Below are 24,966 nucleotides of genomic sequence, written 5' to 3'. Positions count from 1 at the left end.
CTAAGCAAATAATTAAAATGCCAGATGTACCTGTATGATTGATCCCAAAATTCTTATCTACTCAAATGCTGGCACAGCAATAAAGTACCAATCAATTCTGCCAGAGAAAATTTAGTCAGGACAAGCAACTAATCATATCTGTAAAGATTGCCATAGAAGCAAAACACTCTTTGTCATCAACCTTTAATATCGTGGACTCAGGGACAAACAAAACAAATGCCCAAAAGGGGTGGGGGGTGGAGAAACATCTCACCCTATTGTGTCACTGTCGTGTTCCTGCCTTACTGCGGAGGTTTGTACCCTATAATGCATAAATGATGCCCCCGCTCTTCGGTGGCTGACCCTTTTTAGCTCTCTGCAGCCATGTTTTAGGGTGACTAATACAATTTGCAAGCCAGAGTGACATTTCCATTGTCAAACAGATTAACTTCAAATTCTTCACAACAAGCAAACAAAGTACTAAGTGAACTTTCTGATCAGAACAAGTTGATTTTTCAGTGAAACACTTGATTAGGACAAGACAGTGATCAGTCAGCAAAATCCTGCTCACACAAGATTCCTTGTAGAAACAGGTGATACCTAGAGCTTGTTGTCATAATGCTCTATTGCCATCACACTCGGCACGTTTCCCCTTTCTTCAGGAAGGTTCATTAGGAGTTATACAAGAGGCAAAATATAGAAAAAGAGTTAGACTAATAGCTCTTTTCTTTGTAAAGAGTTAGACAATAATGTGCCTGGCACATTATTGGAGGGGATTGAACTTTGTGCGCTCTGGACATTATCACAGGCCATCCACATCATAGGGTTTTGACGATGGTCAGTTAGTCAGCTAAGTAGTTTAACTCTTTTTCTATATTTTGCCTCTTGTATCACTCCGGGAAACGTGTTGAGTGTGATGGCAGTTGAGTCAGCGCGGACACCATCTGCGCAGGTTCTAGGGTGCCAACTTTTGCGGCAAGGCACGGATATCAAAGCGACTCATTAGGGTGAGGCACTGTCTCCCTTGGTGTTTATTGGTTGTTGTCCCTTTAGCATCTTTGGTGATGGTGGTTCTATTTTTGTATTTTTCCACATGTGTGGTAAGGTTATATTTTAATATATCTTACTAAGTACAGAATCTTTGCGGTGAAATAAGTGTTTAAAAATTGTTGAATCCACCGCATGTAATGACATTGCAATCGGTCACAACCTGCAGCGGAGACTAGCGTCTCCGCTACAGAAATTGACATGCTGCAGGTGAGTTTGGGTACGTACCCACTATCAGGAAATGCTGCTGGTTTGACGCAGCGTATTTATGCACCATCAAATCCGCAGCGTCCCGATGTTACAGCATAGTGGATGGGATTTCTAGAAATCCCATGACCAGTATGCATGCATCTGAGGCTGCGGATCACTCGCGGACACTGACATGCGGTACGTCCTTTCAGGACCGCAGCATGTCAATTTCTCTTGTGGAGTCGCTAGTCTCCGCAGCATAAATTTGCCCACTAGAATGTATTGAATGTGGTAAATCCGAATGGTTCAGTGAACACATGCGGATTTACCTGTGTTCAATAGAACGCAGTGTTTTGGACACAGCAAAAATTATTCTTCATCCAAAACACTGCTACGACCGGATCGTGGGTGCATAGCTTTAAATTAAAAAAAAATGGTGTGGGATTCCGCGTCATTTTCATAACCAGCAGAGGGAAAGCCAACCACTGGGGGCTGATATTATTAGTCGGGGAAGTGACCATTAGCCAAAAAATGTTCCCTGGCTATTAATAACTGCCCACTGATGTTTGCTTAGCCTTTACTGTCTAGAGTACAGGGGACTCAGAAAAAAATTGACGTAGGATCCCCCTATAAAATCTAATCAGCAAAGGCTAGGCAGACAGATGTGAGCTGATATTAATAGCCAGGGAAGGGGTCATGGATCTTGACCCCCTCCGAGGCTAATATCAGTTCTCAGCGGCCCCAGAACTGGCACATCCATAAGATGCACCAAATCTGGTGCTTAGCCTCCACTCTTCCCACTTGCCCTGGTGCTGTGGCAAGTGGGGTAATAGGGTTGAGGTTCATGTCAGCCTTGTATTGGCAGCTGACATGAAGCCCAGGTTAGTAATGTAGTCTATAAAATGCCCCCATTACTAACCCCGTAGTAAAGGTTTGGAAATACCTGCTGGGAGTGAGGCCACTGGAGTTCAGTCAGCTGATAAGCTCCGGGGATGTTCCTTACTGTACCAGTGTTGCGTGAGAAAATTTTCACACAGCATCGGTGCCGTAAGTGAGGTACCGGAGATTGTCAACTGATCATCAGCTGATTGAACTCCAGTGACCTCCATCCCGGCAGCTCAGCGCTGTACACTGCTAGGAGCGATCGCCATGGGACTTCGGGATTACGGAGGTAGAGGAGTATGAAGTGTTTTTTTTTTTTAATAGCAATTTGTTTTAGTTTTTTTTTTTTACACTGAGCACAGACACCGACTGAGGAGACCACTTCTCCCCTCAGCCGTGCCTGCTCTTGCTATTATCAGCGGATGTGGCTGTAGACTGATGGGAGGAGTAGTCTCCCTTGGTCAATTCTTTGGGCGTTTTTGCTGTGTTTTTGACTCATTGCCTTGAATCGAGTCAGTCAAATACACAACAAACATCCGCAGTCCGACTGACTAAATTTAAGTCAATGGGTGAAAAAGCTGCAAATACGCACAAAGAATTGACATGCTGCAGATTTAAACGCAATGACAATCCTGACAGGAAAATTCCTGATCATGTGCACAGCACTTCAAGATTATGATTGCATTAGCTGGCACAAGGATTCCCTAGTGTTTTTGGCCCCTTTCCGCATGGAAAAATCGCTGCAAAAGCGCACAGTGTGCACATAGCCTAAAGGGGTTTTCCCACGAACGAACGGTCATTTTAATTAATACATTTTGGAATAATAATAACTTCCACAATTAGATGTGTATAAATAAAATGTTCCTGTGCTGAGATAATCTTATAAATGTGCCCCTGTGTAATGGCTGTGTCTGACCATGTACGGCACACGATCTGATCATACCACATCTCCTGGGCAGGGGAGGAAGCAAAAGAGTATACAAATATTACAACAGGGGATCACAGATGATTCTTTTTACAAGGTAAAACATTCCTCTGCTTGTTTTTAAGCAATGTTTTACTTCAAGGAAAGAATCAGCTGTGATCCCGTGCTGTAATATCTGTATACTCTTTTGCTTCCTTCTCTGCCCAGGAGCTGTGGTATGATCAGGCCATGTTTCTGTACGGTCAGACATTACACAGTACACAGCAGGGGCACATTTATAAGATTATCTCAGCACAGGAACATTTTATTTAAATACATTCAAATGTGGAAATTATTATTATGCCAAGATATACTGATTAAAATGAACTTTTGTTCGTGGGAAAACCTCTTTAAGTAAGTTGATTGATTGTCTTTTTAGCCATCCAGTTTCTCATTCAGCTTAATAAACCATTTTCCTTGCCATGTTTATTTTTGTAAATCACATTTTTAACTCTCTCATTTGTATTCTCTTTGCCCTCGGTTCACAGACCGGGACCTGGTTGTTTTATATGCAACCACACTATGAACATTGGCCAAATGTTTTAGGCTGTGTGCCCACGTAGCGTTTTTCAAGCGTATATGCTGCGGAATTTCCACAGCATAAAAGCTTGTGAAACGCTAGGTAATCCGCACCCCATGGTCCCCAAGGGGATTCCGCATGTTCTATGCACATGCTGCGGATTTTTCCGCAGCGTTTATGCTACGTACAAAAATCCGCAGCATGTCATTTAATTTTGCGGAAGCGCAGCGGAACTCCCGCCATTGACTTGCATTGAGACGCATAGAAACCGCGACTGTACATTTTTACAAGCGGCTTCTATGCGTCTCTATGTGCGGATGGTACCCAGTTCTGGAGGAGAGGAGACTCTCATCCAGACCTGGGTACCATTGTACCTGTAAAAAAAGAATAAAATAACAAATAAAGTTTATTCTCACCTGTCCGGCGTCTTCTCTCTGAATGCCAGCAGCGCTGAAGGACCTTCGGTGACGTCACAGTCATGTGACCGCAGGCCCTTCACCGCTCTGTCTCGCGATATGCCGGCAGCCGGGAACCAGACAGGAACGAGCGCTGCAGCACACGCCGGGGCCTCGGGGGTGAGTATAACTTTATTTGTTTTCATTTTTACGGTTCACACTGTATAAATCCATGCCGTTTGCATGGATTTATATAGTGTGACCTAGTTGTCAAGCACTTTCCAAGTGATGCTATCGCCTGGAAAGCGCTTGTCAATCTGCATGCGGAAACGCATGTGAACCCGCATGTGGATCCGCATGTATTCTGCAGGAAAAACGCATGCACAATCTGCATGCGTTTTTTTCTGCCAGGGAGATGCAGAAATGCTGCAGAAATTTTCTGCTTCATTTCTGCATCGTGGGCACATAGCCTTAAATGCAGATTACATTGTGGCTACATGCTCATATGTTATGCTAAGCTTAAATCTGAAACTTTTAAGTTATAAAGATTCATTAATGTATTGTTTGCTCTTCATTGTTTTTGTCACTTCTCAAATATGATTAACCACTTTACCTCCTAAGCCTGTTTTCACCTTCATGTCCAGGCCAAATTTTACAATTCTGACCAGAGTCACTTTATTTGGAATGCTTCAACAGATCCCAGTGATTCTGAGATTTTTTCGTGACATATAGTGGTGTGAAAAAGTGTTTGCCTCCTTCCTGATTTCTTATTCTTTTGCATGTTTGTCACTTAAATGTTTCAGATCACAAAACAAATTTAAATATTAGACAAAAATAACACAAGTAAACACAAAATACAGATTTTAAATGAAGATCTTTATTATTAAGGGAAAAAGAAATCCAAACCTGCAGGGTGTGAAAAACTGATTGCCCCCTCCTTCTTAAAACTTAAATTAACTGTGGTTCATCACATCTTTGGGAAGCTGAGTTAAATTTTCCTAGCCACACAAAAGCCTGACCTGATTACTGCCACACCTGTTCTCAATCATGAAATCACTTAAATAGGACATGCCTGACAAAGTGAAGTAGATCAAAAGATCCTTAAAAGCTAGACATCATGCTGTGATCCAAAGAAATTCAGGAACAAATGAGAAACAAAATAATTGAGATCTATCAGTCTGGAAAAGGTTACAAATCAATTTCTAAAGCTTTGGAGCTCAAGGGAACCACAGTGAGAGCCATTATCCACAAATGGCTAAAATATGGAACAATGGTGAACCTTCCCATGAGTGGCCAGCTGACTAAAATTTCCCCAAGAGCGCAGCGATGACTCATGCAAGAGGTTACAAAAGACCCCACGACAACATCTAAAGAACTGCAGGCCTCACATGCCTCAGTTAAGGTCAGTGTTCATAACGTCATAAGAAAGAGACTGGGCAAAATGGCATGCATTGCAGAGTTCCAAGACGAAACCCACTGCTGAGCAAAAAGAACATAAAGACTTGTCTCAGTTTTGCCAGAAAACATCTTGATGATCACTAAGACTTTTGGGAGAATACTCTGTGGACTGTGGAAGACTTGCTGTGGTATATGGAACCATGAATTCTGCTGTCTGGCAAAAAATCCTGAAAGAGAATATCCGGCCATCTGTTTGTGACCTTAAGCTGAAGCGCACTTGGTTTATGCAGCAGGACAATGATCCAAAACACACAAACAAGTGCACCTCTGAATGGCATAAGATAAACAAAATTAAGACTTTGGAGTGGCCTTGTCAAAGTCCTGACCTTAATCCGATTTGAGATGCTGTGGCAGTACTTTTACATGACCAGTACGTTCCTCCATTACTTCGAAATCAGAATTTAAATTGATATGTAAATGAGACTGAAGATCTGAAACATCTTTCACTCCAGCTCTCTTTTCTAACCATTCCCACCACCTCCTGCTTGACTGATGGCTCCTTTGCCTGAAGTTACACAGCATAGAGGCTGTCATTCAAGCAGGACGAGGTGGGACATAGAACTGTAGTGACAAAGGCTTCAGATCTACCGCCTCATTTTCATATCAATTAAAATGATGATTTTCTCTGTAATGGAGGAATGGAATGGTCATGTAATGGTATTGCTGGATTTGTCTTTGAAAGAGCTCCATGTGCATGTACAACGGGTGAAATAAGTATTGAACACGTCGCCACTTTTCTAAGTAAATATATTTTTAAAGGTGCTGTTGACATGAAATTCTCATCAGATGTCGGTAACAACCCATCCAGTCCACACAGACAAAAAAAATCAAACCATAGATGTCCATAAATTAAGTGCAATAATGAGAAATTACAGGGGAAAAAAAGTATTGAACACGCTTACTGAAATTTTATTAATACTTTGTACAAAAGCCTTTGTTGGTAAAGACCGCTTCAAGATGCTTCCTGTATGGAGAAACAAGTCACATGCATTGCTCAGTTGTGATTTTGGCCCATTCTTCCTCACAAACACTCTTCAAATCTTGAAGGTTCTGTGGGATCTTTTTATGGACCATTCTAGCAGCTTTATTTTCTTTCTCTGAAACCAATTAAGAGTTTCCTTGGCTGTGTGTTTGAGATCATTGTGGTGCTGAAATGTCCACCGTTGTTTCATCGCAATCATCCTGATATATGGCAGCAGATTTTTATCAAAAATGTCTTGGTACATTTGTACATTCATCCTTCCTTTAACCCCTTAAAGACCTTGGGTTTTTCCATTTTTTCATTTTTGTTTTTTTGCTCACTGTCTTCCCAGAGCCATTTTTTTTATTTTTCTGTCAATATAGCCATGTGAGGGCTTGTTTTTTTGCTGGACAATTTGTACTTTTGAACAACACAATTGGTTTTACTATATCATGTACTGGAAAACAGAAAGAAAATTCAAAATGGGGTGAAATTGCAAAAAAACATGCAATTCCACAATTGTTTTTTGGTTTTTTTTTTTACCATGTTCACTAAATGCTAAACCTGACCTTCCATTATGATTCCCCAGGTCGGTCATTAAGAGTTTGTAGATACCAAACATGTATAGGTTCTTTTTTATTTAAGTGGTGAAAAAAAAATTCAAAGTTTGCACAAAAAAAAATAATAATAAAAAATGGCGCCATTTTCCAAGACCCATCGCATCTCCATTTTTCGGGATCTGGGCCCGGGTGAAGGCTTATTTTTTGCGTGCCAAGCTGGCTTTTTTATTTATACCATTTTGGGGTAGATACGATCTTTTGATCGCATGTTATAGCATTTTATTGCAATGTTGTGGCAACCAAAATAACATAATTCTAGCATTTTGATTTTTTTTCTCGTTACACAGTTTACCGATCCTATTAATTCTTTTTATATATTGATAGATCGGGCGATTCTGGATGTGGCGATACCAAATATGTGTATATTTGATATTTTTTATTGTTTTATTTTGAATGGGACGAAAGGGGGATGATTTGAACTTTTATATTTTTTTAATATTTTTTAAAAAATTTTTTTACTTTTTACCTGCTTCAATAGCCTCCATGGGAGACTAGAAGCTGCGATAATCTGATTGCCGGTGTTACACATAACAGGGCTCCAGCAGAAATGCTCACTTGCTATGACCGCCAACCGCTGGGCGTCGCTCATAGCATCCTGGCAATGACAACCGCAGGGGTCTTCTGTAGACGCCGGGTTGTCATGCCAACTCATCATGTGACTTGGGCGTTGATGGTTGGGACTAGTGACGTCCTTCCGCTGCGACCATATTAAATGCCGCTGTCAGAGATTGACAGCAGCATTTATCTAGCTAACAGCTGTGGGTGGATCTTGTTTCCAACCGCGGCTGTAAGGGGCACATGACAGCTGATCAGATCAGCTGTCATGTGCCCAAAAACATGCGGGCTCAGTGCCGGAGCCTGCATGGGGTGCGGGCATCCCACCTTGGACGCACTCATACGTCCAAGGTGGGAAAGGGGTTAATCACATGAAGTTTGCCAGTGACGTATGATGAAAAACAGCCCCACACCATGATGTTCCTAACTCCAAACTTAACTGTTGGTATGGTGTTTTTGGGGTGATATGCAGTGTCTTTTGGCTTGCAGACATGATGTTTTTTATGGCATTCAAAGAGTTCAATTTTGGTCTCATCTGGCAAGACTACAATCTCCCAGTATTTCACAGGCTTGTATAAATGTTGTTGAGGAAAGTTTAAATGCTCTTGAATATGCTTTTTGTTCAGCAATGGAGTCTTGGCATGGTGAGCGTGCATACAGGCCATGGAGGTTGAGTGCATTGCTTTTTGTTTTCTTTGAAACAAGTGGTCTTTCTGTAGTTCTCCACAAGGTGGTCCTTGGCTCTTGGACCACTCTTCTGATAATTCTTTTCACTCCTCTGTCTGAAATCTTGCGGGGAGCACCAGGTCGTGGCCGGTTTATGGTGATAGGATGTTCTTTCCACTTCTGGATTATGGCCCCAAGAGTGCTCACTGGAACCTTCAGTAATTTAGAAGTTATTCTGTAACTAATACCATTGGTATGTTTTGCAACAATAAGGTTGCGAAGGTCTTAATACATCTCACTGGAATTACCCATCATGAGATGTTTTTTGTGTGGCACATTGCTAATTAGACACCTTTTTTAGGCCATCAGTTGAACCAGCTGATATTAAGTGGCAGGATTACTTTCTAATTACTGATAGATTTCAGCTGGTGTCATAACTTTCCATGGCTTTTTGCACCTCTGTTTCTTCAGGTGTTCAATACTTTTTCCCTGTGCCATTTCTCATTATTACACAACTTAATTTACAGACATCTGTGGTTTGATTTCTTTGCCTGTGTGGATTGGATAGATTGTTACCGAAATGTGATGAGAATTTAATGTCAATAGCACCTTTAGAAATATATTTACTTGAAAAAAATGGTGATGTCTTCAATATTCATTTCACGTGCATTAAATAGTTTGGGATGAAAATGTTGCTGTCAGATTTCCTAGACTTATGAAGTCTTATGAACATTCTTGAGGTGCAAATCACTGTTTGTCATAAGCAAACTGTATGTTGATCAGTTCTCTTTAAATGGATGTGTGAACTCAGGTCACAATATTTTAGCGATTACAGTTATCAAAGCGGACAGAGCTGTAAATCTGTAACTATTGGTCATAAACGTATGAATGTTTCACAAATTACTTTTAATCACCAGGCACTTACTTGTAAACTACCTCTAAATTTAGCCTATCCCTTCTCTTAAGGTTTAATGCAAGTTTAACAGTCACACAGCTCAACATAGAATTATTTAATTTATACTTTGTTGTATAATGAAAAGTATAGCCACAATAAGTTACCCTTCACATTAAATAGAAGTAGCTTGACAGTTGACATCCGTTAAACAAATATCTGGTGTACAACTGTTTCATCAACAGATCCATACACATTAATTCCCTATTGACTATTACAATCTGGTTCAACCTATCCATACTTTTTCAATGACTCTTGGCAAGGATAAAAGATGTTTTTTGGAATGTTCAGTCAAAGAGAGATTGCTTCTGGATATCTTCCCTATCAGACAAAAAGTTCAAAAGTGCCCAATCTTTACATACAATAGGGGTATGCCATTGGCTGGTGAAAACAATTGTTCGTTGTTAAATTCGAACCCATGAACATATTTTGTGTATGAAATCATTTGCTTTAATCAACATTAGTCTAATTTGGATGGGCATCTTTACACATGTTTCAACTTCTCAATGATTTAATCTCTGTTTGCATATACAGGTGCAATCCTTTCCTTACTGCAAAGTAAGAAAAATTGTCATTAAAATGTGCACAGTTTAGTATACAAATAAAAACCAGCATTTAAATAAAAACTGAAAACCTCTTTAGCATCTTAATAAATGTGCATTCTCCCCTCCTCCTTCTGATTTCGTGTCTTTTAATATTTCTTCAGATCACCTCTCCCTTGTAGCATTCCTGATGTATATACAAGCATACATGTACTTTCATTGGTGACAAACCCATACAGGTTTTAATTCAGTGACTTGCCCTGACCTGTAATTTTAGATAAGCAAAAACCTCTCCTACTTTTGCGAACACATTTTAGAAAAGCGCACTGTTTTCTTAATGTAGTTTACTTTTTCGTGTTAGGGGGAAAAACTTTTAAAATGTCAGATTAGCTTTACAGTAAATGCAGTTTTAGGGTAAATATTCAGCATGATTTGTTTCTGAACATTTCAACATTTCTTTTTCTTCTAGATCTTTTGGATCAGCAGTGGATGAGGAGTTTCTCTTTACCACCAGTCGCTTTGATTGGGTGGCTGAATCTTGCAAACTTCAATTAAGTAAAATGGAAAAACCGGATAATCAGCAAAAGTTTGAGTTTCCCAGAAAGCCTATCGAAAAGAATGATTCTACAAAACGGTCAACTGGTGATGTGTCTCCTCAATTATATGTCGGCCATGTAAAAGGCTTGCAAAAGGTGTTTGAAAATATTAGCTCAAAAGACGACGTTATCCATCATAAAGTAGCAGCCAAATCTCAACAGTATGGATCTCTTAGGGAAAAAAGACATAAAGTGCCTCAAGATGCCCCTGTCACTCCAGGAGTTCATGGTCCAGTTTTCTCTACAGTTTTCAATCCTTTAAGAAAAGATCACTTAAAGAAAAAAAGTGAACAAGTAACAGTGACAGTAATTGAAAATACTGGAAAAGCAAACCCTTCTACAGTGCCTACAGTATCACAGAGCAATATGGACAGTAATAGAAAAAAAATAGAAAGTAAAGGTAGTACAATGAAATACATTGCAAATGTGGAATTAACCAATATATGCCATTCTGACAATGAAGACGGCTATAAGAAAGTAAGAAACCAACTTCCAGATGTTAAGCTCCCCCCTAGGACATCAACACCACCACCCTACAGGACTAAGAATAATTATTCTATTTCACTAAGTTCACCAAGAGGATGGAAAAATGAGAGTGTTATTGTCCGTTCACCTCTATCTTCTGCACATAGGTTTGAAAATCAGAGGAATAATTCTTCTCCAATGCCATCTCAAATATCAGAAAACTTTTTCTTTTCAGAAGGCAACGATTCATATGCTAAAATAGGTTTAGAAACAAACCAAAATGTAGAAATATATGAAGAAAACCCAATCCATTCAAGAGATATAACCAAAAGTCTTGATGCAAAGAACTCACAAGAATCAAACAAAGCAGAACTTAAACTCTTGCCCCAAGCCATTATTCTCCATGATGTGAGTCATATTGTTGATGGAAAAAAGGCATTACACAATCGAAACTTTGAGAAGTTTGCAAACACCAAAAACAATCAAATTCAAAAAGACTCTATAGCAAATGCTAATCTAGAACCAGGTGACATGCAGGAAATATTTACTGGTACATTTATTGCAGAAAGAATGTTGATAGATGACATACCTAATCATGAAATAAGCACTTCAGAAATATTAAAATCAAGAAGCAAGGAGGTCGATGTAGAAGAAACCATGAAAAAGGTTGATGGTAAGTTCAGTCATGACATCCTTCCTATAATAACTCAAAGAAGAAAGCCACCTGCTTATACACATGATGCCTCCATTAAACAGGAAATCACACCTGGAGAGAAGCATTCAAATGAATTTAAGAGTCACAATGCTTCACGTCTCATGGATATAAACTACACCAAAGGCGACAGTAAGGCTATGTCACATGAGAATAGAAATAGGATAGCTGAGCATTTACGCACCACCAAAGAAGTGAAAAGTAAATATCAATCCACCATAATCCATAATAAAATTGTAAATGAAGGAAAGCATGACTCTGTTCATTTAAATAAAAGAGTAAAAGATGAAATCAGACATTTTGAAGTATCAGTCAGTGATCAACCACTTGAAGAGCCCAACACAAGGCTAAAACGTAAATTGGAGGAATTGAAAAAAAAGCATTGTGCATTACCTCACTGGGATTATAGCACTAAGAATAACTTAAAATGTAATACTAACATTGCTCTTGAAAATCAATCTGCAGACGTAGCACACCAGAATAACCTTGCAACTGATCAATCTGATGGAAAAGTTGTATTTGTGACCACTGAAGGTAAGCACATTATACATGTTGAAGCAGATATTATGAGATCAGCTAATAATAATGAAGAAAGAAAAACTGATTTGGCAGATAAAGTTGGTGGAGCGATCAATCGTTTACCATTAAACAAAGCGATAGCAGAAAGTTACATAGAACAGACAGATATGAACACTCCTGAAGGTGACGATGGTGTTGCGTCAAAAAAAACTGTACATAAAAAAGAAAAGGACAGAAATGAGGAAGGATCAACCATAGGTTATAATTATCTTAATGAGAAAGCCAGGAAAGACCAAGGATTAATTAACCAAGAGCAACCAGATATGATTTCTATAACAGCAGCTGATAGACAGACAGACCACTTGAATGAAATTGATGAAGGCAGCAGAGTAATGGGCACTGTTCATGCTTTGGATATATCGGTGCATTCTGAACATGACGTAACAGCATTGAGAGATCTGTCAGATAATATTGTAAGAGCTATATCTTCACTGGATGAAGATAGATCCAAATATGAACAAAATGTATGGTCCAGTGAGGTATTGTCCACTAATACGTCAGACCAAGTGTTACAAATGAATTTGAATCTAAATGTTTATAGAGATGTAATGGACCGTAGTTGTAAATTCCCACTCAGTGTGGAAACAGAGAGGGGACAAATGGAAAATCTATGTGACATACCTAAAAATACTACAGCAGTGAAAAATATAGTAAATCAAATTGAGGAAAAGACTGATGAAGTTGATATATCAAATGTAGACTTGAGAGACCAGAGTGTACTGGATACTACTGTAACAAAAGATGAGCCAGTTTTGAATGCAATTTACCTGTTTGCCAGTGATATGACAGTAAACACAGAGGTTGAGGAGTCAAATGAGTTAATGACAGATGCTGTATATAATGTGGAGCAAGCAGCATCTAAGAAAATTGTCCTAGTTGACTCATCTGGAGAGATCAGTGAACAACCATGTAACAATTTAAAAGAAGATCCAGATAACCTGTTCAGTACAGGTGTAAATGGCAGTCACCTGTCGAATACACATGTGCATTGTGAAAATACAGCACAAGCAGATGACGTCATTGTGAATCATAATTTACTAAATGCCGACCTTATAATTGAACACCATGAGAATGAAAGACAAACTTTGGATGTGATTACTCAATTTGTCGATAATAATGTTGTAGAGAAAAGAACTGTTGTTAGTGGAGATGACATGAGTATTTTTAGTAAAAAAGATGAAGATTGTTTTATATTTCTATCTGTAAATGAGCCTGTAGATCAGACTGGGGAAATGGTACTTGACAAAGCTGAACATAATGTAAACATTTCTGTAACAAAAGATTTACCAGAAGACCATAATAATTCAACAATGGAGTATAAGTTAACTCTCCCTGTGTATGAAGCGGATCAAGGAAATTTGAGCCATCTTGATGATCAACAAAACATTCTAATCGAAATATTAGAGGAAAATAGCTCTTTGACAGGGGAAGAAAAGGAAATTGATAGCCTTAATGAGAGAAGTCGGCAAGCTAATGCAAAAGAAGTAGTTGAAGATCCTTTAAGAGGTGTACTAATGGAACAGGTAGAAAAAGTGGCCATATTGCAGAATGATAAATGTTTAATAGCTGAAACTGAAGATGCATGGTATGATGAAAACATTGCATTAGATCCTGATGTGAAAAAAGGAAAACTTATAAATATCAGTAATGAAATACATGAGCCTGCAAGATTTCAAATTCCCAACCAAGCTTTAACTAGTACTGATCTTATGGACTCCACAATTGATCTACCAACTGACAATACTCAGATGAGTAAACCTATAGCAAATCAAATTATATATGAAGTAAATCATTGGGATATTCAGGCAGATAATCTATCCTTGAAAGAAGACCAAGCAGAAAGTTTACATGCGTTACCTACTGTAATATTGCCCAGTAGTGATCCTCAGACTACTGTAACATTGCATAGTAAAGATCCTCAATCTATTGTAACATTGCATAGTAGTGATCTACTGACTACTGGAACAGTGTATAGTAGTGATCTGCAGGCTACTGGAACATTACTTACTAGTGATCCACAGGCTACTGGAACATTGCACAGTAAAGATCCTCAATCTATTGTAACATTGCACAATACTGATCTGCAGACTACTGGAACATTGCACAGTAGTGATCCTCAGACTACTGGAACATTGCACAGTAGTGATCCTCAGACTACTGGAACATTGCACAGTAGTGATCCTCAGACTACTGAAACATTGCACGGTAGTGATCCTCAGACTACTGAAACATTGCACGGTAGTGATCTTCAGAGTACTGGAACATTGCACGGTAGTGATCTTCAGACTATAGGAACATTGCACGGTAGTGATCTTCAGACTACTGGAACATTGCACGGTAGTGATCTACAGACTACTGGAACATTGCACAGTAGTGATCTGCGGACTTCTGAAACATTGCACAGTAGTGAACCTCAGACTACTGGAACATTGCACAGTAGTGATCCTCAGACTTCTGGGACATTGCCCAGTAATGATCTTCAGACTACTGGAACATTGCACGGTAGTGATCCTCAGACTACTGAGACATTGCACGGTAGTGATCCTCAGACTACTGAAACATTGCATGGTAGTGATCTTCAGACTACTGAAACATTGCACGGTAGTGATCTTCAGACTATAGGAACATTGCACGGTAGTGATCTTCAGACTACTGAAACATTGCACGGTAGTGATCTTCAGACTATAGGAACATTGCACGGTAGTGATCTTCAGACTGCTGGAACATGGCACGTTAGTGATCTTCAGACTACTGGAACATTGCACGGTAGTGATCCTCAGACTACTGGAACATTGCACGGTAGTAATCCTCAGACTACTGGAACATGGCACGGTAGTGGTCCTCAGACTACTGGAACATGGCACAGTAGGGATCTTCAATCTATTGTAACTTTGCACAGTAGTGATATTCAATCTACTGGAACATTGCATACCAGTAATCCGCAAACTACTGGAACATTGCATAGCACTGATCCCCAACCTATTTTAACATTGCTTAGTAGTGATCCACAGACTACTGGAAAATTGCACAGTAGTGATCCGCAGACTATTGGGACATTGCAAATTGGTGATCCACAGACTACTGGTTCATTGCACGGTAGTGATCCACAGTCTAATGGAACATTGCACATTGGTGATCCCCAGACTACTGGAAATTTGCACAGTAGTAATCTGCAGACTGCTGTTCAAGATCCAAAAGGAAACGAAAATGAACTCCTTGAAAGCAAAAATATTGACACACATGATTCCAACAGTCATGTCTTTTTAAACAAATTAAATGGAGACATTTCTGGGATCTTAATCTCAGATGTGGAGGAAATAAAAAATACTATAGGGAATATAACTGGTCTAAATACAATTTACTCACAAGTGCAACAAAACTCAATGGAGCAAGAACAAATGACTGAAATTGTTCAACATTCCCATCTTTCCAATTCAGAAAAACATGTACTTGAAGATACAAGGACAGAATATGGTAGAAACTCTATAGAAGAGGAAGAAATGGAAGCTTCAGAAAATATGGATATTTGGGTGAGCAAATTACGACAATTCGAGACCCCTGAGTTTATGAAACATCTTAGAGAACCTCGTCAGCCTCGTTCCTCAGGACTAAACATATGTGCCATTTTACCCCCTATAAAGGAGGACCAGGGCTCTCCAAAGAGTGACCGCTTTGTTTTCAGGTTACCTATTCCAGATATAAAAGAAAATAAAATTCTTTCTGAAGAAAGTGAATTAACAGAAGAACCTAATGTGGCAGAACAAACTGAAATGTCAGAGCCAGGTGAAAAGAAATATGCATGGGAAAGAAATGCAGAAAGATCTGCAGTTAGGTCCTCCCCACTGGAACTAATGAGAAAACACTCTGGTGATGAGGTTTCTAGAGGTGACAGCTACAAGAATTTTATTGCACAAAATCTTAGTCAAAGGCAAAGTTCTATAATTGGCTCTTTACTTCTGTCTGAAAGATTAGACAAAAAGACAGACACATCCGAAGGGAAGCCGTATTCCAGACTTGAAAGTAGTTTCCTCCTTAGCAGTTACCTGAAACCCCAGACTGATGATCAGGATGTGACAGAAGAAACAGAAACAGTTTCAGAGAATACATCTGAAAAAGATACAACTACAACCACAACCAATGACACTTCTGGAACTACAGAAGAATCTAAACAAGAAGATAATGTAGACTCTACCATTCCAAAGATGGTCCATGATTCGGCTGACCTACCATCCAAGCTAGAGTTGTCAGTGTCTTCTCCATTAAAAATTTTCCCGGATGTCTGGGTGAGTTTTACTAAAATTTCAATAACTCATTTTAAATGCTAATTAAAGGGGTTGTCCAGGGAGCAGCAGGAATCAATGGTGTTGTCCAGGCTGAAATTAAGTCTGTAGTCACTATAGGCGACTGCATACTGCCAAATCGAGAGAGTGTCTTATACACACACTGTCACGATTCCCCACTATTCCCAGAGCAGGTGGGTGAGAGAGCGTTCACATGATGACCTATATGCAATTTTAATACTTACGGTCACATGTGATGTAAACTTATCTGACTCTTCTCCATTGACAAGAATTGAGAGAAGCCAGATCAGTCTAGTTGATATGTGACCACAAGTATGAAAATCGCATATATATGATTACGTGACCGCCCACCCACACAAGGAATTGTGACCGTGTGACACATTGCGCACGGTCATGATTCGGTATTTTGCAGTCACATAGAATGTATGCAGACTTTTCATTTCAGCCTGGACAACCTCTTGAATGTAAGGCTATATGTAAACTATTATATACTGTATATGTGTAATTAATTATCCCTTAGTGACCTATGAGATAAATGTATGTCACGGTTAGGTGCTAGTTCTGGCATTGTAGAGTGCTTTTTTGCCTTGGCTTCAAACTTTCACAGCTTTGTGCCAACGGTTATCCCAGACAGGTGACTGGCATGGAGCTCAGCTGTAGAACCAACTGCAGCTCTCCAACCTACTGATTGGTCAATTATCTTGTAACTGACTATTCATTGCAATCATAATGCTAATCATCATAATGATTGGAGAAAATGCTGTTCCCTGCTATGATCTCCCTCCTGTCAGTGCTGTTAAGGAGATCAGAGGTGTTTTTGCTTCTTCTCTCTATCCGGAAATAAAAAGCAATTTAACCCCTTAAGGGTCTTTCCTGATTCTCCCATTGCCCATCTGATCCTTCTAGTAGTTTCAGTCTGTATAAATATATTTTCTTAAGTGTGTTATTATTTTATCATTATCTGATTTAGTTTTTGTTTGATTAGTATGTAGCATACCAACTGGAAATAATGTACTATCTTTATTTCAGCATCACCCAGAGAAGAGTCATGGCAAGTTGAATCCAAGACCAGGAAAGGTAAGAATATACAGTGGGGAAAATAAGTATTTGATACACTGACGATTTTGCAAGTTTTCCCACCTACAAAGCATGGAGAGGTCTGTAATTTTTTATCATAGGTACACTTCTACTGTGAGAGACAGAATCTTTAAAAAAAAATCCTGAAAATCACATTGATTTTTACATAATTAATTTGCCTTTTATTGCATGAAATAAGTATTTGATATAATAGAAAAACAGAATATAATATTTGGTATAGAAACCTTTATTTGCAATTACAGAGGTCAGACATTTTCTGTAGTTCTTGACAAAGTTTGCACACACTGCAGCAGGGATTTTGGCCCACTCCTCCATACAGGTCTTCTCCAGATCTTTCAGGTTTCGGGGCTGTTGCTGGACAACATTAAGTTTCAGCGCCCTCCAAAGATTTTCTATTGGGTTCAAGTCTGGAGACTGGCTGGGCCACTCCAAGACCTTGAAATGCTTGTTACGGAGCCACTTCTTAGTTGCCCTGGCTGTGTGTTTCGGGTCATTGTCTGACCCATCTTCATGATGGGAAGGGGGTTGTTGGCCAAAATCTCTCGATAGATGACCCCATCCATCCTCCCTTCAATACGGTGCAGTCGTCCTGTCCCTTTTGCAGAAAATCACCCCCAAAGTATGAGGTTCCCCCACCATGCTTCACGGTTGTGATGGTGTTCTTGGAGTTGTACTCATCTTTCTTCTTCCTCCAACCACGGCGAGTGTCGTTAATACCAAAAAGTTCTATTTTGGTCTCATCTGACCACATGACCTTCTCCATTGCCTCCTCTGGATCATCCAGATGGTCATTGGTGAATTTTAGATGGGCCTGGGCATGTGCTGGCGTGAGCAAGGAAACCTCTTGTGCCCCGCAGGATTTTAATCCATGACTGTGTAGTATGTTACTAACGGTAATGTTTGAGACTGTGGTCCCAGCTCTCTTCAGGTCATTTACCAGATCTTCCTGTGTAGTTCTAGGCTGATTCCTGACCTTTCTCAGAATCATCCTTACCTCACGAGGCGAGAACTTGCATGAAGCCCCAGGCCGAGGAAGATTGTGTTTCTTCCATTTTTTAATAATTGTGCCAATAGTTGTTGCCTACTCACCAAGCTTCTTGCCTATTGTCCTGTAGCCCATGCCAGCCTTGTGCAAGTCTACAATTTTGTCCCTGGTATCCTTAGACAGCTCTTTGGTCTTCGCCATGGTGGAGACGTTGGAGTGTGATTGATTGTGTGGACATGTGTCTTTTATACAGGTTTCGAGTTCAAATAGGTGCAATTAATACAGGTAATGAGTGCAAAGGGCTTGTTAAAGAATTCTTGCTGGTAGGTAGGTGATCAAATACTTATTTCATGCAATAAAATACAATTTAATTATTTAAAAATCATACATTGTGATTTTCTTGTTTTTATTTTTAGATTCTGTTTCTCACAGTTGAAGTGTACCTACGATAAAAATTACAGATCTCTCCATTCTTTGTAGGTGGGAAAACTTGCAAAATCAGCATTGTATCAAATACTTATTTTCCCTACTGTAAATAATATATGATTATCATGGTTCATTACAAAGCAATATTTGAGCAAATCCTCACACAAAAAACGCATGGCTGTAACTAGTTAAAGGGATTGTCTAAGACCGGCACAAACTGGCCCACAGAGAAATCGGTGGATCCCCTGGGGGGCCTCGGCCTCCGACCATCTTCTCAGTAAACAGCACATACACATGCCCGATTTAAGCTCCGCCACCCCCCTAGCCCATCTCTAGAGATGGGGGCAAAAAAGGTGAGCGGATGCGCAACTTGACTGAATTTAGGCCCTTACACTGCTTGTTATACAGTCTTCTGAGAGATGTTGAAAGCAGAAGCTGAGTAGGCTTACACTGGCGCATCAGAGCACCATGTATTCTCAGTCGGGCCCCTTTCTCAAAGTGTTCCTCCTTTATTAGAAACTCCCCACAGGTGCCATGTCCCCCCCACACCTTGGGAGTTGCATCCTGGCTTGGCAAAGCAGGGCAAGTTTCCGCTCTCCAAGAGCACAGCCTCCTGCAGTTTCCCTATATATTATCATTACAATAATATCATGCATGTGAGCCTAATGAGCTGTACAGGAAAGGAAGTATGTCCTTTCACATCCTGTGCCTGAACTGCAGATTCTGTTGGTGGGGTCTGAGCCTGTCAAACCAGTGAGTAGAAAAAAATTAAGGACCCAATCAAGTAACAAGCAGAGTGTGACAATAATGTCTTGGCAGCCGGACCAGTGCTTAGAGGCTGCTAGGATGGGGAACAGGGCATCTAAAAGGCTCAGCACATCCATTTCCCCTACACTGCATCCCCTCACTACCCTGCTCCTGGAGACATGGAGCAAAAAGCACCCCGCCACCATAGGCACCATAGAGACTGCTGCTTGTGAAGGCCAGCTGCGTACACCAGTGCAGCAAAACTATGAGAAAGAACTCCTGCGCTGCTACGTCAACCCTGCACTCTAGTCAGCACTAGCAGGTTGATGAGGGGAATCTCCTGAGAAACATGGTGACGGACATGAAGTGAGTGCTGGAGTTTACTGTGCTATGCCTCTAGTCCAACTACCCTCTCTTATCCGCCACACCACCAAAACATGCTTTTTCCTTTTTGTCCTACACATCTGCACTTTTCTACCCTTCCACTGCCCTATCTACAGGAGTGGCAAGTGTATATTATTATGTATATTTGCTTTGTGTGTGCATGTATATATATTATTATTATTTATTATTATAGCGCCATTCATTCCATGGCGCTTTACATGTGAAAGGGATATACATAGCACAAACAATTACAATCAATTTTGAACAATACAAGTTGGCGACTGGTACAGGAGGAGTGAGGACCCTGCCTGCGAGGGTCACAATCTACAGGGGATGGGTGAGGATACAGTAGGTGAGGGTAGAGCTGGTCATGCAGCGAATGGTGGAGCGAGGGTTACTGCAGGTTGGAGGCTTATCGGAAGAGGTGGGTCTTCAGGTTCCTTTTGAAGGTTTCCATGGTAGGCGAGAGTCTCATGTGTTGGGGTAGAGAGTTCCAAAGTAGGGGGGATGCACGGGAGAAATCTTGTATACGATTGTGGGGAGGGGAGAAGAGAAGGAGATCTTGTGAGGATCAGAGGTTGCATGTAGGTAAGTACCAGGAGACTAGGTCACAGATGTATGGGGGAGACAGGTTGTGGATGGCTTTGTATGCCATTGTTAGGGTTTTGAACTGGAGTCTCTGGGCAATGGGGAGCCAGTGAAGGGATTGACAGAGAGGAGAGGCCGGGGAATAGCTTGGGGACAGGTGGATTAGTCGGGCAGCAGAGTTTAGGATAGATTGGAGGGGTGCGAGAGTGGTAGAAGGGAGGCCACAGAGCAAGAGGTTGCAGTAGTCGAGGCGGGAGATGATGAGGGCGTGCACTAGTGTTTTTGCAGATTCGTGGTTGAGAAATGTGTGGATCCGGAAGATATTTTTGAGTTGGATTCGGCAGGAAGTGGAAAGGGCTTGGATATGTGGTTTAAAGGAGAGGTTAGAGTCCAGGGTTACCCCGAGGCAGAGGGCTTGCAGGACTGGGGAGAGTGGGCAGCCATTGATTTTGATGGATAAGTCTGTTGGGGGGGTGTTGAGTGAGACGGTGGAAAGATGATGAATTCAGTTTTGTCCATGTTAAGTTTTAGAAATCTGGCAGAGAAGAAGGATGAGATAGTGGACAGGCATTGTGGGATTTTGGATAGTAGGGAGGAGATATCAGGTCCAGAGAGGTAGATCTGTGTGTCATCAGCATAGAGGTGATACTGAAAGCCATGGGACTCTATGAGCTGTCCCAGGCTGAAGGTGTAGATGGAGAAGAGCAGGGGTCCTAGGACTGAACCTTTAAGGGACACATTGACAGATAGGGGGTGAGATGAGGAGGTGGTGTGTGAGTGGGAGACACTGAATGTCCTGTCTGTTAAGTATGAGGAGATCCAAGATAGGGCCAAGTCTTTGATGACAAGACAAGAGAGAGTCTGTAGTAAGAGGGAATGGTCCACTGTGTCAAAGGCAGATGACAGGTCCAGGAGGAGGACAGAGTAGTGTCGCTTGGATTTAGCAGTCAGTAGGTCATTGGTGACTTTAGTCAGGGCAGTTTCAGTGGAGTGATGCGGTCAGATTGGAGGCAGTCAAAGAGGGAGCAGGAGGAGAGGTGGGAGGACAGTTCAGAATGGACGTGATGTTCCAGTAGTTTTGAGGTGTAATGGAGAAGTGATATGGGGCGATAGCTAGACAGAGAGGATGGATCAAGGGAGGGTTTTTTGATGATGTATATAAGTATGTATATTATATATGTGTGTGTGTGTGTGTGTGTGTGTGTGTGTGTGTGTGTGTATATATATATATACAGTGCCTACAAGTAGTATTCAACCCCCTGCAGATTTAGCTGGTTGACACATGCGGAATTAACTTGGCATTGTGACATTTGTACTGTAGATCAGCCTGGAAGTGGGAAATGCACTGCAGCAAATTTTTTTTTTTTTTTTTTTAAAAACGTTAAAAGTTAATTCAGAGTGTCATTTATTATTCAACCCCTCTAACCACAAGAATTCTGTTTGGTCCCCCTAAAGTATTAAGAAGTAGTTCAGGCACCAAGAATAATGAGCTTCACATGTGTGGATTAAAGATCTCTTTTGCCAGCCTTTTCTGACTATTTAAGACCCTCCCCAAACTTGTGAACAGCACTCAGACATGGTCAACATGGGAAAGACAAAGGAGCATTCCAAGGCCATCAGAGACCAGATCGTGGAGGGTCACAAGGCTGGCAAGGGGTACAAAACCCTTTCCAAGGAGTTGGGCCTACCTGTCTCCACTGTTGGGAGCATCATCCGTAAGTGGAAGGCTTATGGAACTACTGTTAGCCTTCCACGGCCTGGACATCCTTTGAAAGTGTCCTCCCGTGCCGAGGCCAGTCTTGTCCGAAGAGTCAAGGCTAACCCAAGGACAACAAGGAAGGAGCTCCGGGAAGATCTCATGGCAGTGGGGACATTGGTTTCAGTCAATACCATAAGTAACGTACTCCACCGCAATGGTCTCCGTTCCAGACGAGCCTGTATGGTACCTTTACTTTCAAAGCATCATGTCAAGGCTCGTCTACAGTTTGCTCATGATCACTTGGAGGACTCTGAGACAGACTGGTTCAAGGTTCTATGGTCTGATGAGACCAAGATCGAGATCTTTGGTGCCAACCACACACGTGACGTTTGGAGACTGGATGGCACTGCATACGACCCCAAGAATACCATCCCTACAGTCAAGCATGGTGGTGGCAGCATCATGCTGTGGGGCTGTTTCTCAGCCAAGGGGCCTGGCCATCTGGTCCGCATCCGTGGGAAGATGGATAGCACGGCCTACCTGGAGATTTTGTCCAAGAACCTCCGCTCCTCCATCAAAGATCTTAAGATGGGTCGTAATTTCATCTTCCAACAAGACAACGACCCAAAGCACACAGCCAAGAAAACCAAGGCCTGGTTCAAGAGGGAAAAAGTCAAGGTGTTGGAGTGGCCTAGTCAGTCTCCTGACCTTAACCCAATTGAAAACTTGTGAAAGGAGCTCAAGAATAAAGTCCACATGAGACACCCAAAGAACCTAGATAACTTGGAGAAGATCTGCATGGAGGAGTGGGCCAAGATAACTCCACAGACCTGTGGCGGCCTGATCAGGTCTTATAAAAGACGATTATTAGCTGTAATTGCAAACAAGGGTTATTCCACAAAATATTAAACATAGGGGTTGTATAATAATTGACCCACACTTTTATGTTTAAAATTTAATAAAATTCAACTGAGCAACATAACTTTTTGGTTTGTAAGATTTATGCTTCTGTTCATAAAACATACTCTCGTTTGCAGTTTGAAGGCTCTAACTTATTTGCATCTTATCAAACCAGCTAAATCTGCAGGGGGTTGAATACTACTTGTAGGCACTGTATATATGTATATGTGTATATATATATATATATATATATATATATATATATATATATATATATATATATATATATATATATACACACATATGACTCGCCCCCTGGGCCGTGGGGCACCCGGAACCGGGCTTCTGTGCGATGCTGGGGGTAGTAGTGGCAACCCGATCCCGTGGCTCAGGGTGGTCAGACCAAATGCTGTGGCAGTCTATTTATATATTTGGGAATGTCCGACTACGCCACCCGTGGATTGCGGTCAGAGATAACCGCCGCTGTGAGGCAGACCACTGAGGCTGGTGTTAGTGTGTAGCACAGGGGTAGGACAACTCCCCACGGGAAGAGTATAGCCTCAGGGCAGTGTAGGTGAATGCTGGGTGTGATGATGCAGGCGCAGCATAAATCACACAGAGTCCAATGGTGCAGTTCAGGCCTTTTACTTACAGTTGATATCCAAGTCACCTCTGTCAGCAATGACTGCCCAAGCCGTGCTGCGTCCACCAGGTGAGGGGCTTGGTCAACCCCCAGGCAATTCAGGAGTGTGGCACAGGACCCCCTTCTATCCTTTCTCTGGCCTCTCGTGCCCCACCAGTGACCACGCTTCTGTCCGGCTGCCTCGGGCCTTCGCTGGTCAAACTTGGCGCCAGTTTCCCTGACCCTATGTGGTGCCTTCCTAGCGGGTGTAGCAAGGGGTCGCACCAATAAATGATCACGACTTCCGGTTTTTGGCTGAGGGATGATTTACCTCCACCAACTTGGGAATCCGGTACCCTTCCACGGCCTGACCCTTCACCCGATATAACGCGGGCTTGCAACGGTTGCTATAATAATAGGAGAAACAGAGTACATATGGGCATAAAAACAGTATAGCTTTATTAGATATCAAATATAAAAAGGGCCACGACAGGTGGCGACATGAAGTAGTAATAGATTACAAAATGCAGCACATAGACATATGAATACAGGATATATATACTTTGAGAAAAATTTCCTCAGGAAAAAAGAGGAAAAAGGGGCAAGCACAAAAGGATATAAGACACACGATGCAAATGCACCGCTCCATACAAGTGTACGGGTAAATATGCAGTGTCAATGTAAATATCAGATGTCGCTTACCAAACGCAATAATAGATAAAAGTAAGAGACAGGCCAAGGACCAGGAGAGACAGAGATACCAGGTGGCCCTAATTGGAGCCTCGACGCGCGTTTCGCCCCTGGATAGAGGGCTTTCTCAAGATGCCCTTTTTATATTTGATATCTAATAAAGCTATACTGTTTTTATGCCCATATGTACTCTGTTTCTCCTATTATTATATTTAATGCTGAGTAGGCTTGTGGTAATTACTAGCCATGCATTCTTTAATTGGCGTTTTTGCCACGATCATTTAAAATGAAGGCCCCCTTATGTATATTGCAACGGTTGCTGTCCGTTCTGCTCTCTTAGGGTCCCCTCTGCCTTCTTGTTTCTGGAGCATTTCTACTCCTCTGTCTCTCCTCTTTCCTTCCTTCTCCTTCTCCTCTTCTCCTCTCTGGCCCCTGCCTTCTCTC

At 41.3% G+C, this 24,966-nt stretch overlaps 1 protein-coding gene across 2 annotated transcripts in view; it reads left to right on the top strand.

Annotated features, from left to right (window-relative positions):
• Nucleotides 1-24,966, top strand: part of CRYBG2 (crystallin beta-gamma domain containing 2) — a 332,797-nt gene that overhangs the window by 256,519 nt on the left and 51,312 nt on the right. For both annotated transcript variants that reach the window (XM_073666156.1, XM_073666157.1), the window contains 2 exons: nt 10,200-16,365; nt 17,413-17,460. In XM_073666156.1, coding sequence (XP_073522257.1) covers nt 10,200-16,365; nt 17,413-17,460 — 6,214 coding nt within the window. The remainder of the gene's footprint in view (nt 1-10,199; nt 16,366-17,412; nt 17,461-24,966) is intronic.

Source organism: Phyllobates terribilis, unplaced genomic scaffold (genome assembly GCF_046119375.1).
Source record: "Phyllobates terribilis strain yellow unplaced genomic scaffold, ASM4611937v1 Scaffold_2__4_contigs__length_985480577, whole genome shotgun sequence".
NCBI lineage: Eukaryota > Metazoa > Chordata > Amphibia > Anura > Dendrobatidae > Phyllobates > Phyllobates terribilis.
The sequence above is the reverse complement of the archived record's forward strand: the minus strand, read 5'-3'. Positions and strand labels throughout refer to the sequence as shown.